Raw genomic sequence first — 18,521 nt, 5'->3', positions numbered from 1 at the left:
CAGTTTTAGCCCATATTCATTCTTCATGTCATCTTTTTGGAAGTTGCTAGATTATTTTTTGGCAACACAGCCATTCATACATTTCAACAGGATATTCTAGTTACTTGCAGTCAGGAGGTCAATGCATCCAAGTAACCCTGGGCTTATTGTACAAAGAATGGGCTGGGCTGATTGCTTCTGTACCTAAATGGCTGATGTCAGTGTCACAAGGCTCTTAGCTGTTCTTCTTGGAAACCAACTTGCTTGTTTTTGCAGTAAAAATGCATTTTGAAAATGCTTCGATATGAGCTGCTCCTAAGGATCTCAGATCTTCTGGCAGGCCTGTTACATGCTACACGGCTAAACATTCCTTTTTCAAACACATTTCTCTGTAAAAGCACCAAAAGGAGTTTTAGCTGTTGAACAAGAAAACTAATCAGAGGATTGATTTTTAAATAGCAAACACAGCACTTGCACTGGTGAGAGTCTGGCAAACACTCATCTTTTAAGGGGAAAAAACCCAGTGGGTGGCTGGAACAATGGCACATTGTATATTCACATAGGAGCATGAATGCTTGACCTGTGTGTTCTGGGCTCTTTGGTCCCTGCTGCCTAATACTCGGCAGGCTCAAGCATGTACAGGGGCAGAATGGGTGATCAGACTGAACAGCTGAGTTACTATTTAACTCTAAGGGGGTGGAGCTGTTTCTGTTGGTTCATTTTCAGCTGAGTCTGTCCCTATACTCTGCCCTAAATTACTCAAAGTATGAACAGGAGTATTGTGAAGCAGAAGACTTGAACCAAAATCCATTTAGTTATTCCCTTTTATATTAGGCCGTTATCAGAGAATTCTACACTTTGAAAAAAATGGGGCTTGGTATGTTCTGTTGAGGAGGGCATCTTTATTGGGGAACCTTCATTCTATTACTGTTTGTCAAGGTATCTTTCAGTAATCCAGTAACTAAGAATTAGAAATGAATACTAGAATCTTCTGAAGGTTGACTTGGTTCGTGATTTAGAGATCATTGATCTGGATCAGATGTTGTGGCAATCCATGAATGAATCCAGGGAATCCTTAGGCTCCCAAACTCTTGCTCCTCTTGTACGTAGCCTAATAGATCAGTGTTTCTGCTTTTGTGGCAAACCATAGCTTTCAATTACATCCAAACAGAGAATCCAAAGTGGACTCCTTTGAGGGAGGAGTTTTGGCTTAGTGGTAAAGCGTCTGCTTAGCCTGCAGAATGTCCTGGGTTCAGCATCTGTTAGTAGATGACGTAGAAGAACTTTCCTGAGACTTTGAGAGAAACTGCCAGTTGAGTAAGCAGTACTGACCTTGATAAACCAGTGGTCCCACTCAGTAGAATGTTACTTCATGTACTCACATGCATGTGGTTTAATATGGGTTCGGCCATATTTTGATGGTTTAGACATAAGGGCAAAGTATGGCTTGTAAAGGTATCTAATTATATCACTTCATGGAAGGGGAGCAGAGAGTTTGAGCCAACTGATTCTCCCTCCACATAGCATTGCAGCAAAAATTACATATGGGCCGTAGTGGAGGACAAAATCTAGTTCTAAGCAGGCTACACTGCACCTTTGCCGATCTCTTCAGTTGTGCCAAGAAAATCCTTTAGCAAGAATGTGTTCTGATTCAAATGTTGTTTTGTCACTGTAAGTTGCATTTTTGTTTTGTCTTTTTCCAAAGTCAACCAGTGGCCCTGGCTCCCAGGTTTGATCCTTTCAAATACATATTTTTGCTTGCTTTCCTGACATGCTTGGCTTTGTGTTTAAGGTTTAGAATTGTGTCCAGTTCCTGTAAACAATGACATTCCCAAATATGATTCTGGCCCTCTTCCCAATCAATTCTGGTGTCATTTTTTCTAAGTCAGTTGAAATGACTGCCCCCCCCCCCCTCCTGAACAGCGCTGGAAACTTGCATCACTTTTATTAAATAGACTTTGCATGTATGTTGATATGCAGGGCTTCTTCGGCTCCACCTCAAAAGAAGAGCAGAGTCTTGTCATTTTCCCCATTATTAGCCCTTCAGTTTATATAATCAAAGAGGCATTTCCGTATGGTGTCTCATCACTTCTTAGGTTCTTATGAATGTGTTTTGTAGTGGCCAGTTCTGTTCTTGATAAAAACTGAGACACAGCTCCAATATAACATTACACAGAATATGGTTTACTGGATTGGATCCAGTGATATCTCAAGCAAATGTGTCTCTTCCCTATTCCACCCCCATCCCACCCCCAGCAGTTCTGATCCTAGAGTTGTGGTGGGCCCCATGTGGAATAATGGCTGTCTAGGAAGGTGAGCTGCAGTGCGCAGGGGGAAGTGACTACATTCTCCCTCTTCTGTCAGCCACACGCCACTGAAAGAGGAGGCAGGATTTTTGCCTGCATTCTTGTTCTCACTCCAGTGCACTGACCAGCATGGGCATTACTCCATGCAGGTGGGCCTTGGCCCTGGGAATGAACTTCTCCGGGAATGGAAGTGGCATGTGGGGTTGGGAATGCTGAAGAGATCTTGCTTGCACAAGCATTACAAATCTCTGGATCAAACCTATTTATCTGACTCTATGGCAGATTCCGCACGGGCCAAAAGCAGCAGTGTGAAACAGGTGTGAAACCGGTATAAAATAGTTTAAAATGATGTTTTCACACCGTTTTCACGCCACTGTTTTTGGCCCGTGAGGAATCTGCCCATGGTTACAGTGGCAAGAATGCTTCACTGGAGGAGGACATGATGGGTAAAAATAAAAACATAGTGATGCCTTGCTGTTACAGTTCAACCTCTGCAAAGGCTCACCTGAATAGTAAATATACATTTTTAAAAAAATTCTGACAATGTCCTTTGTAAATTCTAGTGTCCTAATATTAAGGGCCCATTCTGAGATGAACCACCCAAGAGCAGACCCCTGACCTTCTCCTGAGCAGTCTGTTCTCCAGGTGAGAGAGCAGATAGTTTTGGAGAGGGAACCAACTCAGACGCTTCTTCCCAAATTTGCTGCCCTCCTTGGTTATAAACATCTTGAAATGAGACCTACACCATTTTGCCTCTTTACTTTCAAAGAAAACTAAACACCATCCTCCTTCTGTTTCTTTGCCATTTGTTTCAACTGGATACAATCAAAAATACTTACTAGTGGAAATGGAGTGATTCAGTTAAGTCATCCTTAGTACAGACTTGATAAAGATGATAAGGGTGCAGAATGTCTAGTATGTGGCACTCTGCATATCTCTTGCAGGGAATCTATATGCTCTTTCTAAACATTTGCCTCTTTTCCCCCCTCATTCAGGTGGTTTCATCAAGGTCCTAATCCCTACATTGGTGGACATGACTGGATTTACTCTGGAAACTACTGGGACAGAAGCTACTTGAACTTGCCTGATATTTATTGAAATGCATTGGGAAGCCTGAGGCTAACACCAACAAGTCTTAATCAGTTTTCAGTGTTTTCCCTCATTCCTGTACTTAAAACTGACTTCTAACTGAATATACTGTTAAGCAGCTTCTGCAGCAACTGTGGTGGTTGAAGATTGTCCTTTGGGAGGAAGTCTTTTTATCACTCTTATCTATATGAAGTAATATATACATACATACTTACAAAAATCAATTACGGCTGCTGAACGTGGGAGAGACCTAGCCACATTTTCTGAAGGAAGCAATAAAATAAATATTCGGTCACCTGGAAATGAAACACTTTGCCTTTAGGTCAGTGGTAGCTGTGGTGACTTAATGGAAGATTGAGATTTCTATGAGACAAAGACCAAAAGCACATTCATTAAATGCAATACTACTTTGGCATGAAGCGGGTCACTTTTGGAAAGACTTTTACTAACTTTCTGGAGGTGATGTTCCATTACTTCATAAAATACTGGATTATGGATAGTGAGTCTGGAAATGTTACTGTCCCTGCACCAACCACCTTTTCCTCTTACCCCAAGATCTGAAATAGGGTAAACTGGTAACATTATTCAGCCGTGTCTATTCCATGTTTAGTGCAGTGTTTTTGAATTTGCTTTTCCATGTTTTATGACCATGCTTGTATCTCTAAGGAATTAAGAGCCATTTAAGTTATTTTCAAAGTTTAATTTGAACTAAGATGAAGTATTTTTTTAAAGTCTGCAATGCCCTAGGAGAGTGATGCCTAGCACTTTCAGTGGTGGGTGGAGTGGGGGAATGGCCCAAAGCAAAGGGATTCTAGTGTTCTTGGGGCACTTGTTTCCACTGGCAACCTCTCTGGAAGGAAGGAAGTCTTGTGCATTTCAAAACCAGTAAAGCAGCTCTGAGACTAACATATCCAGCAGATTTTCCCCTTTCTTTGGGGTACTTTAAACTTTATGGAATTATATATTTGTATAAAACTGAGCAAATTCCATAAGGCTTGCTTTTCTTGTATAATTTAATTGATGTTTGGAAGTATAGTGTTAACTGAATAATTTAATTACTATTGAATAAAGGCTTTAAAACTGATCTTGTGCTGGAATTTCTTATTCTCGGCATGTAACTACAGTTCTACAAAATGGCTGAAGAATTATCCTTCCTATACTGTGATTTGTTCGTGTGTGCTAGAGAATAAATCTACTATTCATTCCTGCACCCATCCTGAATAATTCTGGGTCATCTGCAAACTTGGCTGCTACCCAACTCACTCTTAGTTCCAGATCATTTATGAACAAATTAAATAGTACCTGCTCCAATACAGATCCTTGTGAGACCCCAGTGTTTACTTCCCTCCATTGTGAGAACTGTCCATTATTCCTGCTCTTTGCTTCCTGTCATTTAATCAATTTTTAATCCATAAGAAAGCTTGTCCTCTTATCCCATGACTAACTCAGACGTCCTTGGTGAGGTACCTTGTCAAAGTCCAAGTATATTATGGATCACTTCTTGGAAGTGGACAATTTTTAATTTAAAAAAAAATCATGTTAGCTTTGCATTCAGACAACTGTTCCGGCTTTTTTATGTCAGCCAGCTACACTGATTCTTAAATATGTCCCCCCCCCCCCCAGCTCCCTTCTTTTCTAGTTTGTCATAGTTCTTCACAGGGTGGGTTCTGTGAAATGTATCTTGTCATGTTGGGGATCAAGAGGGAATGGTATCCCCTTTGAACTTCATGCAGTCCAGTTTTCTTAGATATCTGAAGAGCATGAGAAGAGTAAGCAACCGGGGAAACTGCATTCCTCAAAGCAGTGGGATTTGACTTGCTTCTCTCCCCCACTCTCCAGCTAGGAAATATACTTTATTCATGGAGGAGGGGAATTCTTCCCTTTTTAATTTGGAGGTGATCAAGACAAAAAGCACTCCATTAATGAGAAGGAAAACCTCTGGTGGGAGGATCAGTACAATTTTCCCCTGCACTTTGGTTGAAAGTTGCTTTGTACTGCTGCCACTGGCTGTACCAGGAAGTTCTCTCTGCAGTGTCAAACATTTCTCTCAGAGGGAAGAAAAATAACTTTTGTATGTGTTAATCAAGATTCACACATGGGAGAAACTAGCATCCATGTTCTTTAGCTGCATGTAGAATGTACTGGCACTTCAATGGGGACTCAAAAGTTCTTGTCAGTTTCCAGCAGCCATTCCAACTGAGTTTTCTTCCTTGTCCTCGATACATTAAAACATGCTGTTGCTTTTATTTCATTCCTAGGCAGCTTTTTAAAGTGTCCCTCCGTTGCTGAAAGCCTGCTAGAGCTTTTATTCTTGCAGCTACAAAAAGTAAAAATTGGATGTGTTTGGTTCACAGTGGTGCATGGGTATCCCTCTCACTTTGAATGCTGAAGACCTTCGGATAAATTGTTCAAAATCTAATTTCTAGCTGAGAGTTATATTCTTTCAAGGAAAGAATACATAGGGTGATAGATTAATTAGGTAATCACAATCAATCTATTTTAAACTTTGGCTTAAGATTTACAGAAAACCCTGATTTTTTAAAATAAAGATTTCATTCATACCCCACCATTCTCCCCAAGGGAACCCAAAGTAACTTATTTTTTTTCCCTTCATTTTATCCTCGCAACACCCTTGTGAGATAGATTAGGCTGATCCAAGGTCACAAAGTAAGTTTGTACGACTGAGTTGGGGTTAAAACCTGGCTTTTCCAGATCCTTGTCCAAAGCTCTAACTATTACACCACACTAGCTCTAGAGTATTTGGCATACCCTGTTTAAAATATAAATAACTAATTAAAATAGAAGGTTTTTTATGTATACCCAGCGGTTCTCAACTGTAAGGAGTCTCAAAGTGGCTTACAAACTTCTTCCCTTCCTCTCTCCACAACAGACACCTTGTGAGGTGGGTGGGACTAAGTGTTTTAAGTGACTAGTCCAAAGTCACCCAGCAGGCTTCATGTGCAGGAATGGGGAAACAAACCTAGTTCACCAGATTATAGCTTGTGGGTCATGTGGAGGAGAGGGGAATCAAAACCTGATTCTCCAAGTTAGAATGTACCGCTTCTAACAACTGCATCATGTTGGTAGTATTACACCAACAAAATATTTTTGAGGAAAAGTTCTTTCTGACTCAAATTGTTGCCATTGCTTTATTTATTGCTTGTATTAGGTAATAAATTTCTTATTAAAGATGCAGGTTCCATTGTAGAGTAAAATTCAGAGAGCACCTCTTTTCAATCTGGAAGAGAAAAACACATTTCAGTGAAATTTAAATAATGTCTTCTCTTCACTAAAACTTAACCTTTACAAACATCAAAACAGCCCAACTCTTATGTATAGTTATAAGGAGCTACTTTGCACCCCAGTCATACCATAAGTCTACCACACAGTATTATCTACTTTAAAGAGCTCTCCACTGTTTGAAAACTTTCTGAACTCTGCTATTCCTGTTCCTTTTAACTAGATACAATAAGGATCAAGAGCTCCAATTATAACATGCAAAGCATCATGTACTGTATAACCCTGCTCTGAGCCGAATGAACCTGCTCCTTTCCTTTATTACTGTAAATAAAACCACAATATTGTAAGAGGAGCAAATGAATAGGAAAGTAACATTGAAGCAACTAGTACATGGTTTTATGTTAGTTGTCTACTTGAGCTAATAGGTGGGCCGGTTTGACACATTCATTGAGAAGACTTGTTTGAAAAAGGATCACACAAGCTGCTGTTTGTGATTCAAAGAAGCAAAAATAAGCTTGCTAGTATCTCTGCATGCCCAAGTGGTCTACATTAACTAAACCCAACCTTTGTTGTTTCAAAACTGTATGACTGTTTTCTTCCCCAGCTGTTATGAATTCTTTGTACTGTTCTACAAAAATACAGTAGCAACCCAGCACTTTAGCGGATTCCACATGGGCCAAAAACAGCAGTGTGAAAATGGGTCATACCACTTTCACACCACTGTTTTTGGCCCATGCGGAATCCGCCTTTGACTGCTGTTTTAATCAGTACTATGTCAGCAATCCTAAGCAAGGCTGCTCAGAGGACTGCTAAGGTCTATTCAATGGTGCTTACTCCCAGGAGAGTTAGTTCTTAGCACTGCAGTGCCAATCATCAGTCCTAAGCAGAAAACATTATAGTTTCATGCTTAACTGTGGGTTGGTGGATCAGGACCACTCATACATGTAAATGACAGCATTTGTCAATTAGAAGAAAACAAAAAAGCATGATGAGGGCAATTCAAACATTAGTTACAACACAATGAAAATGGAGGTTCCTATAATCAAATGCCCACCCGTTTATAGAGGCATTGAGAGGGAAGTTGGGGATGGGGAATTCACCCCTTGCAACACTAATTCATAAATTCAAGATTTTTAAATACTCTTGACACTTTTGAAGCTAAAATGGTCTGGGAGTAATCAAACAGGATTACAAGCATTTCCGCCAGTCTCAGCCACACACTCCCCAGAGGGATGCAAAGCTTTTTCGTATGCTGGGTTGGGGGAATACATGCCCAGTCTCCCCTCTCCAAACTTGGCTATACAGCATGATGAGGAACAGGTTAAAAAAAATCCTTCCTCCCCTGCTACACTGCTCCAATTTTATACAAGATTAGCAGCTTTCCACTCCACAGTCTACACAATGGTGCAATTGTACAACAGTAGTAGACCTCAGAGGATCAGGTCTGGGGCTGCAAAAAGCTAGTCCCACAATGCACTTGTTTTACATTCTGGTTTGACTGAAATGGAGTCAGGGTTCTCAAATGGAAATGGTTCCCCAGAATTCCTGACTGGACTGAAAATTTTTGAGTTATAATCTAGCTTTCTTTCTTGGACTTGGGGAAGGGTCTAGTTTAACTCTATTGTTGGCCAAGTGTTGCCATTTCTCAACTGGCAAGACCAACTCAATCTCCTTGCTCATTACCCTACAGTTACATTAAGAGATGTGATTGACTTGTCATCCCACTAATTTACAACAGTGCTTCTGCTGGGCGGAGTGTGAGGTGGGGGTGGGGATACCATGAATGGGGACATCTAGGAAGCAGCTCTGATCTCTGCAACAGTCTTTATCTTATTTGCTGCATTTGACTCACTAGAAGTAGTTAGTCGGAGCACAGCTGTGGGTTTTGGAATCACCAGGCAGTTTCAAAGCACCAACATTTTGATCTTCAAATACCATTTTTAGGCACAAAAGGCCATTGCACGTGTTCCATTGAACTTTAGAACCTTAGAATCAGAAAACTATCATTGTGAGAGCACAATTCCGAGGAGTTACCTGCTACTGAATTACCTGTTTGCGAAGAGCAGTCACTTGAACCTTTATTTAAAGCAGGGTTTCTTATCCCTGATCATAAGCATGCATGAATTAATCTACCCACCTTCTCGCTACTCTGTTCTGCGAATTGAGGCAGTGGTAAATGTTATCTCTCCAGCAATACCATAGCTTCCTGCAAACGGTGCCTTATCTCCAGCTCCCGAGCCCTTCTTCCCAGTCATGACATCTTCCAGTGGTATGGCAACTGAAAGAAAAACTGGAGTTGGAGGTCGACCGTTATCCTGTGCTGGGTTAAAATTGGGATTGGCCACTTTTGGATCTGCCGCCCTGGCAACCGGTACGGGTATTGTAGCGAACCTTCTCACTTTACCACCAGTGTCAGGCTGTGTAAGGACAGTATGGCCAGGGATGGGTTTCCAGTCCTGGTTTTTCTGAACAGAAGAGCCCACTAGAATGAAAGGTGGTGCATTTCCTTTCTTCCCATCTTCCATCATCACATAAGTTGGAGAGGACGCTTTTGGTGGCTGACCTTGTTGTATCATCTGCGGCTGTAGATATTGTGGTTGATCCTTACCACTAGATATAAATAGGGTTGCTTGGGGAACAGGAGCACCAGTTCCCATGGTTGGAAGCGGTGCTGGAGGTGACTTACGACCTTGTTGTTTCAAATCAGCTAGACAATACAGAGTCCATACATTAGAATATGGTGGTGGTTGTCCCGGTTCGCTTGTTGCCATTGCTATAAAATAAAAATGTAAAGAAAAATTACTGGCATGAAAGATCATCATCTAGAACAGGGGTAGGGAACCTGCGGCTCTCCAGATGTTCAGGAACTACAATTCCCATCAGCCTCTGTCAGCATGGCCAATTGGCCATGCTGGTAGGGGCTGATGGGAATTGTAGTTCCTGAACATCTGGAGAGCCACAGGTTCCCTACCCCTGATCTAGAAGCTGCAAACTGCAGTCACATCGCACTGCCTTACCCACATTTCAATGCTGCAAGAAAGCATGTTAAAGAAAGAATTCTTAGAGGAAAAAGGGCAGAGCTTGGCAGGGCTGAAAAAGACAAGAACAGTGTTGCTGCAGTGACAGCAAAACTGGAATTATGATTGTAAAGATGCTTTTCTAATGACCTGTTTGGCAGATCACATAGCATGGTTCTGATTTTTTTCCCTCACAATGGAAGAGTCATAGTTTGCAATCTCCAAACAAACAGAAATACATCATCTGGGAGAGATTCAGCCCCCAAAGAGACTCCACAACTAGGACAGGCAGAAAAGGTTAGGTTTTTCTAGGCTTTGGGGGGTGGGAATAGCTTCCAAGACTCAATTACCAGACTTCTAAAAACTTGGAAGTAAATCCAAAGCATAAAATGGAATAGCTAGAGTTGGGCTACAATGCCAGAAGCCTTGTGATGGATACTTCTATCCTTCAGTGCTACTGGGATGTATAACATTTAGGCCAGTAAGATTCACTTACAGTTATTGTGCAAAAATGAGATCCAGAAAATGTTTCCTCGGCCACAAGACTTGCTTCTACTGCTGCAACTTTGTTCCTCCTGCCCAGTCGTGTCAATATCTTTTGAATAACATTTTTCCTTCTATATCTTTTATTCAACATGCTTTCGTATTTTAACTACCTACCTCTCTAATAGGAAGTGACTCTAGGGGTTATATGGAGACAGTACGGTAAATTTAGATGGAGTTATTGGGGAAAGAGACAACAGAAGAGCTTCTCCAGATGAGAACAAGGGGTGGGCTACAAACTTGTTACAGAGGAGGTGCAAAACAAATGTGGCACCACATCATGAAAGCACACCAGGCCTCTGGCAGAGCAGGACTCTGTGCTCCTCAGCAACAAGTGCTTAGTCCACTTCCTGAACACCATCTTCAGGGGCCTGAACTTAAAGGGGACAACGCAGGCAACCACCACCATTTCTTTGAAATGCAAAAACCCATATTAATGCCATGTCTGAAATTCTAGATAGCTTGTGTTTGTGTTTTTTAAAGTTAAGTTACAGCCCCACACAACACTCTCCTAGCTGGCATGAGCAAGTATGCAATTCTGATTCAAGATGCATGGCCTACTGTGAGAAAGGCTAATAACTGTTTCCAGAAAAGCCAAAATGAATGGCTCATCACAACTCCTCTCCTAAGTGTCGTCTTGCCCCACCAACAAGAAAAAAAATACACAGAACCTAAAAGTTTCAGTAAGAAACTGGGCCAGACAACACTCAAGTAAGGCTTGTTATGTGGCTTGCTCACAATCAGCCACACATCTGGGAGCAACCCTCAGGGGGAAATTCCACACATGCCCATTCCAGCCAGGCAAGTGCTGAAGACACTGTCAGTAAGAATGACCAATTATTAAGCTCAGCATTTCCATGAGTACTTGCATTTAAATAACTATGGCTCCAGTCCTCAAGCAGGTCTGCTGGCATAAGCCCTTCTGGTTCCAGATGGGCTCCAGTCAGCACAAGCACATTTGAGGAGATGGAACAGTTGGGTCGTTATGGAACTACACTATGATCACAATACAGCACAGGCAGGATTCAAAAATATCTCGACTGTCTTACCTGACATAATAAAACCTGGGTCGGATGGTGTCAGTTGCTCTGAAGTATCCATGTTGCCATGGTCACACTCTGCATCATCTGCAGATGAATCTAGAATACTAGTACATGCAAACTGACCTGCATTTAGTGCCACAGTTAGTGAATCTAAAAGACATGCTACACTGTCTATGAAAGGAATTACTATTTGCTGTGGAAACTGCTCTACGTAAGGTGGGCCCTCTCCTCCAGCATCAGGATCCTCGACACCCTCAGGTGTGAGATGTAGGTCTGATGTGACCTCAGAGTCACTTGGACAAGATTCAGCCTGCAAAGGGTCTTTATCTAGAGGAGGTGGTGGTGCCCGGGGTGGTGGTTCTTCCTGCGAGGGATCTGGGGAAGTGTCTTCAACTAGGTCTGCAGGTGGTAGCTCAGCCTGACTGCCCAGAGTAGCTACTACCTCAAGGATGGAGGTCTGACTCTGAGTGGCTAGTTCAACCATGACTGACAGTGCAGAAGCTTGCAGGGGCGGCTTCTGGAGCAGGTGGTTCTTCTTCAGCAGCAGTTTCTGCTGGTGCAGCCGCAACATCCTCTGAACTGGAGGATAGCGTAGGAAGGGCCTGCACAGAAATAGCCACATCCTTCAATTCAGCCTCATAAGCAACAGAATCAGTGTTACCTAGCATCTGTGCCGCTAGCTGGGCAGGATCAGCTGGGACATAGGCAAGTTCATGTGCCTTCTCATCCCCAGTCTTATCCAAAAGGTCATCATGGTTTGATGGGTATTGGGTAGTCTTGGTGCTCAGTTCACGGGCAGGTTCTTCATTGATTTGGTCCTCCTCGGTGTCAGTCGATTTCTCCTTCCGTTTTGGTTCCTCTGGACCTGTTCCATCCAAGTCTGGCCTATATGCATCACCCATATCTGCCCTTTTGGAGTGGCCTCGGGCTGCTTCAGCCCATCCTTCTACTGCAAGAGAGTTAGTACAAAGGAAGTTAAAAGCAGGTCAAGAAAAACAGATTGTTGCTTAAAACCTCTGGGTTTCCTCCAGATCAGCTTTGGAAGTTTCATGTTCTAATCCTTTGCCTATGAAAGAAACCAGCTGATCTATGGCTATGGCTTGCTTGTGAAAATAGAAATGGTTCCTCAGATCCAAGTGCCACAAAATGGCTACCTACAATCTCAAGGGGCAGGTTGCCAATGGGCAACAGGGGAAGCTGTAGAAAAGAAGAGGACCAGGGTTCCACCATCCACTTGCACCCACCTCATCTGGGGAACAAGCAGCTTGCTGCAGACAGTGGCTTCCACCCCACCTTGCATGGGGCAAGAGCTGCCCCTTGCTTGGCCCCAGTGGGTGGGGATAGTGATAGGGTGGCAGTTCCTCTGGAGTCCCAGCCTGGACTTTTGTCTAGAATCTCATCACTGAGACCTCCCTTGTCAAGCTGCAACTGTGGTAACTGGACAGACACATTTTCTGTAATGGCTGCCCACAAATTAAGTGTGTGTAACTCACCATGGAGATGCAACCAGAGATTATATGCGGTACACCCTTTTCTGCAACCGCTTTCTCCAGTACAGAACAGGAAAGTGTTAAGTGCAAGACAGCAAAACTAACCCATTATTGACTAAATAACATTATCCACTTTCTATTTAAATCAGTTCATTACAGAAAAATCTACTGTCAGTTTTGGCATATTTTTGGCTTCCAACACCTTCCAAAGGCAACTGTAGGCCAAATTAAAGATGGTGCTGGGAAGTCCCGGCAATTTAAAAGGGAAATAGCAGCCATGTTAGGTTGCAAATCAGATTAGGGCCACAAGGGGAGAAGAGTGAAAGGAGAACCTAACCCTTCCTCCAACAGTTTTTCTGACTGAAACAGACCCCAAGCCCCACCCTTGGCCAGTTATTAGCCTTGGAAGAGAAAAAAGGAACCTTCTGTATAAAATTTACCCTCTTCCATTGCTAATGATTGCCAGAACCATGTGAAGGGGAAGGACTGCTCTGCCTTCAGACCCAAGTTTAATCAAGTTCCCATGTGGGCATTTCATTTTAGAATGGCACCAGGAAGGGACATTTACAGATCTCCCACCATCACAGCACGTCTGTCCCTGACATAATCCTTTCTCTTTCAATATATGTATTCAAGGCCAATCGGATGTTCCACCATCAGTTTCCTTAAGCCCCAGATACTTATCCTGTGGACTTTATGTCTGGTAGATACAAAACAGCAGTTTTTAAATTACCTGTCCCACAAATTCACATACACATGGGAAGGGGGGAAGGGTAACATGTGGAGAGGATCATCCAACTCTCATGCTAAGTTCATTTCCACAAGGAAGGTTTGCATGTGAAAGGTATTTGGGGGAAAGCGACTGAAGAGGGAAAGAAATTTTAGTTTCCTGCTTTGTGACTGTAACAGGCAAAGGCATGTAGGTGAGGTGTGGTCTGTAACAAGCTATTGAATGCATGTACAAATGGTTTGCAGTGTACACTTGATTTTTCTTTATACATGCAATGAATAACTTTCATGTTACATTCAACACACATATACCTAAATATGTGACTGAAAACCACATATTTATTAAGGTACGGATTCCTTGTTTCATTTGTTAACTGAATGTGCATTAGCTCTCACAAAGAGATGTGTAAACAAACATGCAGAATGTATGTGCATTCTGGTTGTGGTGGGTTTTCCGGGCTGTGTGGCCATGGTCTGGTGTATCTTGTTCCTAATGTTTCACCTGCATAGCAAGTTCCACCCAAACACTTAATGATTGGTTCCCCACCTGGTGATATGACAATATATACCCCACTCAAACATTCCCTTCTCACTGGACACAGTGTGTAACAGACTTCCCTCTGTGATACACCTCTGAAGATGCCAGCCACAGATATAGGCAAAACGTTAGGAACAAGATCCACCAGACCACGGCCACACAGCCCGGAAAACCCACCACAGCAAGTTGAATCCGCCCGTAAAAGCTTTCGACAGTACAATATGTGCATTCTCTGTACCTGTATTTTGTGAACAGGGCTAGAACATAATGATTTGAAAATCTCAACATTGTGATTTTCTAGTGTAAGGGTATAATGGAAGGATCTTGGCAGACGAAAAGGAGACCTTCTCCGCCAAAAAGCATGGAGCTAAACTAAAGGAATTCTGAGGACCTCTTGTGGTACAAGGGAGGAGTGCACCCTGCTCACCCCAGGGAATATAAAACAGGGAAGAAGGAAAAGAAAGATGTGGGAATAAAGGAGCTGTGGAGAATTGAGAAAGAAGGCTAGATAAAGCACTTTGTGCAGGGAATGGGGAAAAAAAGAAACTGTATTCACCTCCTTGACCATGGCTAGACTGTGGAGACCCTGTTAGAAAGTCAGTTTTTCTCCATAGTCTTCAAGCTGCAAAGAATACTTGCATCATATCTGAGTGCGATTCTGATAAATTAGCAAGTTGTTCACCAGTTAAAACCCAAGGAGGTAATGTGAAATTGCTAAATTTCCATTGTTGTGTATTTTGTAAGGGCTGCATATATTAAAAATTGGGGAATGGAATTTTCTTTAAAATATTGTCTCAGTATAGTTTCAGATACATCTGGAGGCATGCAGTTCAAGAAGTCTGTCTTCACCCCTTTAACTGAGCATAGTTGCCCTTTACAGATGACCTAAACATGTGAAGTACAAATGGAAAGCTTTTAATTTCAGGTATACAATCAAAGTATCTAATCAAAGTATCATCTAATCAAAGTATCATCTAGAACCAAGTATAATGGAATCCAAAACAACTAAAATTCATAACAAAAGCAGAATGGGACAAATCTTTCTTTTGCAGAAGACTGAAGAGGCATGGAAAGGTGGCCAAAATTATCCTTGCCTCAGCACTGCAGGATCTTGATCAAGATCAGGAATGATTTTACTGCTTCCAGAACAGTCTGGTGAAGCACAAGGCATTTTGTACAGGATATTTCCAGATGACTTTCAGGTTACTGTTTTACTTATTTTTGCAGACTGATTCAGAGGTCCTTGTGCGAAGGCAGGACAAAGAGACACCCCAGTGGGAAAAGCAAAGCAAAGCATCAAGATGGTAGGAGCAAGTATCCTTCAAATATGTCAGCATTTACCAATCAGATCTTTAACAGCTTACCTCTAGAGAGATGGAATTCTCTAACCAGATCTTTAATGTCCAAATTAGGGTGATCTGGAAAGAAAAGTTGGAGGAGGCTGATTAAATTAATTGATGATGCCAGATTTCAATCATATACAAGGGGCAGATTTGCTAGCAATTTACAAAGATGGTGTTTCCACTGCTGCCAATAACCTAACAAGTACAAATGCGAAACAATATTTAGCATGAAAAAAGAAGAAAAAGCAAACCTTCTCGAAAAATTATCAGCTCCCTAAAATAGAAAGCAGCAAACTCAGTGATGTTGCCAGGACCGGTTTTGAGAACTGCTCTGCTCACTCCCTCAAGTAGAGTCTTGAGGCCATAAGGAACAACCATCCTGGGCTTTCCAGTATGCATCATTGCCAACTGAAGACGAAACTGCAATTTCACAAACTGCAAGGGGGGGGAAGGGGGGGAGGGGGAAAGGGAAGAAAATACATGACACTTTTGTCATTTCCTTTTGCACCTGGGGTTAATTTTACATTCAACGCTCATCAAGATTAAGTCTTTATGATCACTTTCTATCAGTGAACCTTGAGCGGTTACACCCCTTGAGTCAGTGAAATTATGAAGAGTGCCCCTTCTGCTCTTTTATTTACACTTAGCTTCATTCATGATCCACCATTATACTCCGCCATTCTCCCTCACGGGTACCCAAAGTATACTCTTTTCCACTGAAAGATCTAAGCAGAATTGTAACTTCATCCACCATGTGCTGGACCGTCTTTGTTCTAGAATGCTCCACATGCAGTGATGGTAGTGCAGTACGGAACATTCTAGAACAAAGACGGACCAGCACGTGGCGGATGAAGTTACAATTCTGCTTAGATCTTTCAGAGAAAAAGAGTTTTTAAATAGACTACATCATTCTATTTGCCACCATTTTATCCTCACAACTATGTGAGGTAAGATAGTCTGTGATTGTGTGATTGGCCCAAGATAACTTCATGGCAGAGTGCAGACCTGGTGCCTCCCAGATCCAGCCTAGTCTGGCACTCTTAAATCTGACCCACATTGACTTACTCTTGTGCTTAGGGGGGCACCCTAGAACACTTATAGCCACCTACCCAGAAAACACAGGCATATGAGCTTGACTTTGAGGATGGGAGAGTGTACTTTGGATTTACAGTGCTAATATAATGCCATATAGTGCTAATATAATGCCATTCTGCAATCTAAACTAATTTATTTCTATGGGTTTAGCGATAGGGGTTTTCCATCAAAATTAAAAGTGGATATTTTTTTCAGAAGAAATTTTGCTGCCCTAAATAGAGCACAATTTGATTTAGCATGTTGATTTTAATTTACATTGAGTATGCAAAATTTGAATGTTCTGTTCGTTTTGTGTTCCAAAAACCAGTACTTGAACTTAAGTATCTCATTAGGAAAAGAAATAAACTAAGTGTGGTTGCAGTATTATATTCAAATAGATTCAAAGATCTCCTTCTGATTTCCTTGTTGCAGTCTCCCTTTGGGTGATCCATGCAGCCAAGATATAGAAAATCTTGACCAATTTTGATTTTTTTCAACATCAGCTTTAAAGTTATGTAATTCCTCAGTAGTCATTACTTTTGTCTTCTTGATGTGCTGCATCAGTCCTTTCTGCTTTAACCTTCAAAAGTAGTTGTTTCAAGTGTTCACTATTTTCTGTGAGTTATGTGGTATCCACTGCATATCTCAGATGGTTCATGTTTGTTTTCATCAATTTTCACTCCACCTTCATCTAAATCTAATCCAGCTTTCCTTCTGATGTGTCACACATACGGTAACAGTCTTTGTTATAAGATTTTGAGCATCACTTAACTTTGGTCTAGGACCCCAGAATCACTAACTCCACCCTTGGTTACACCCTTCTAAATCCACTGAAGTCAATGGACTGAGGAGGGTGTAATTCTGTTTAAGATTTCACTTGTCAGTGAGCAGTTCAAAGAATGAAAAATCCAGAACATTAATGCAAAATTAAGAATTTGGGACTTGCTAACCGATGGAAGAATCTGAAGTCTTGAAATAAGGCAAGCAGAAGATGTTTGGGAACTATTTATCTACAGCGGCATTGAAGCTTTGACTGATCTAACGCACCCATCCATTAGTCTGGGTTTCCTAACATTGTGATTAGATTCTATATTTGTACATTTTGTTGAAGATTCTTTTACGATATTAAGGATAAGATTTCACCTTAATGATTGCAGACTTAATGACTGCAGCAATAGCCTCTGAGTGCCCTTTCATCTCAGTACAACACACATTTGTAAACAGTTTGCTTTTCTAAGTGACTAAATCCTCGGTGGCCACAGCACATAAAACTCCTTCACTATATTTTTGCTCATTAAACCAAATCCCACACTTATTTCTGGAACACCGTGATTTATTAAACTAGTTGAAAGTTTGAAATACCTTCTCCTAGAAGCAGCCTGTTGACAAGGGATTGTGATCATTTTCAAGTACCATGTAAGCATCTCTTCCCATCCCCCCCACCAGATTCTCCCGGGTCAGAGACAGGTGACAATCTGCCAATAAGAAATAGGAAGGGGGGCCTTCACTCTGTGCTGCCTGGAACCCCCCTGCACTTAGGCGCCATGCCATTTCAGCATTTTGTCCCAGCTTGCGATCCCAAGTCCCTAGACCCTTTCACAACAGTTGTCACCAAGGGACAGGGAGACTCCTCTCCCGTTACCCTTCATCTATCACCCAACACTTTCTAGCCATGACTACGGGGCGACGCTCCAGCCTATCCGAATTGCCACCGCTCTGAAAGAGTCCCAACCTTTCCTTTAACAAGCAGGCTGCGTCAAGGCTCTTTCCTCGCCCCTTGCCGGAGCCTCCTCTGCATTGACCGAGCGGCATGAAGCGCCTTTATGTCCCAGGAGTGGCGGTGGGCGGGGCTAGAATGCTTACATTGATGAAATCACAAAGCCCGGGCTATACTGCAGGAGGGGCCGGTAGCAAAGAAAGGGGGCGTGGCCGCTCAGAACAAAGGCATGCCTGTCCAGTATTGTGGAATAGCGTGCGATCCATGCTTTTAAAAAGGCAGCATCGAATTATTTTAAATGGGAAAGGAGTGCATTTTTCATCTTTACCGTCGCCTAGAGATAAGAGAGTTTAACTTGGACTGGCTTGTGGCCATGCTGATCACACAAACGAGTACAAGAAATACCAGCTGCT

At 42.1% G+C, this 18,521-nt stretch overlaps 2 protein-coding genes across 4 annotated transcripts in view; one reads left to right on the top strand and one right to left on the bottom strand.

The window, feature by feature from the left end:
- Positions 1–4,458, top strand: part of OSBPL1A (oxysterol binding protein like 1A) — an 89,885-nt gene extending 85,427 nt beyond the window's left edge. Inside the window, exons 28-29 of one of the 2 annotated variants that reach the window (XM_048507661.1) lie at positions 1,685–1,708; positions 3,281–4,458. In XM_048507661.1, coding sequence (XP_048363618.1) covers positions 1,685–1,708; positions 3,281–3,383 — 127 coding nt within the window. In that variant the 3' untranslated portion in view covers positions 3,384–4,458. The remainder of the gene's footprint in view (positions 1–1,684; positions 1,709–3,280) is intronic. The other variant, XM_048507662.1, reaches the window with a different exon arrangement.
- Positions 4,459–6,496: 2,038 nt separating this feature from the next.
- Positions 6,497–18,287, bottom strand: CABYR (calcium binding tyrosine phosphorylation regulated). 2 transcript variants are annotated; one of them, XM_048508133.1, is made up of 6 exons: positions 18,255–18,287; positions 15,569–15,752; positions 15,339–15,392; positions 11,879–12,166; positions 8,752–9,387; positions 6,497–6,612 (listed from the first exon to the last, which is right to left on the bottom strand). In XM_048508133.1, exons 2-5 carry the CDS (start codon positions 15,717–15,719, stop codon positions 8,759–8,761), a joined length of 1,122 nt encoding a protein of 373 aa, XP_048364090.1. In that variant the 5' UTR covers positions 15,720–15,752; positions 18,255–18,287; the 3' UTR covers positions 6,497–6,612; positions 8,752–8,758. The 2 variants fall into 2 exon arrangements, with proteins under 2 accessions (XP_048364090.1, XP_048364088.1); XM_048508131.1 differs by lacking the exon at positions 18,255–18,287 and adding an exon at positions 18,124–18,230.
- Positions 18,288–18,521: the final 234 nt, after the last annotated feature.

The sequence above is a fragment of the Sphaerodactylus townsendi genome, linkage group LG09 (assembly GCF_021028975.2).
Source record: "Sphaerodactylus townsendi isolate TG3544 linkage group LG09, MPM_Stown_v2.3, whole genome shotgun sequence".
Taxonomy (NCBI): domain Eukaryota; kingdom Metazoa; phylum Chordata; class Lepidosauria; order Squamata; family Sphaerodactylidae; genus Sphaerodactylus; species Sphaerodactylus townsendi.
Note: the sequence above shows the minus strand (reverse complement) of the source record. Positions and strands in the feature narration are given on the sequence as shown.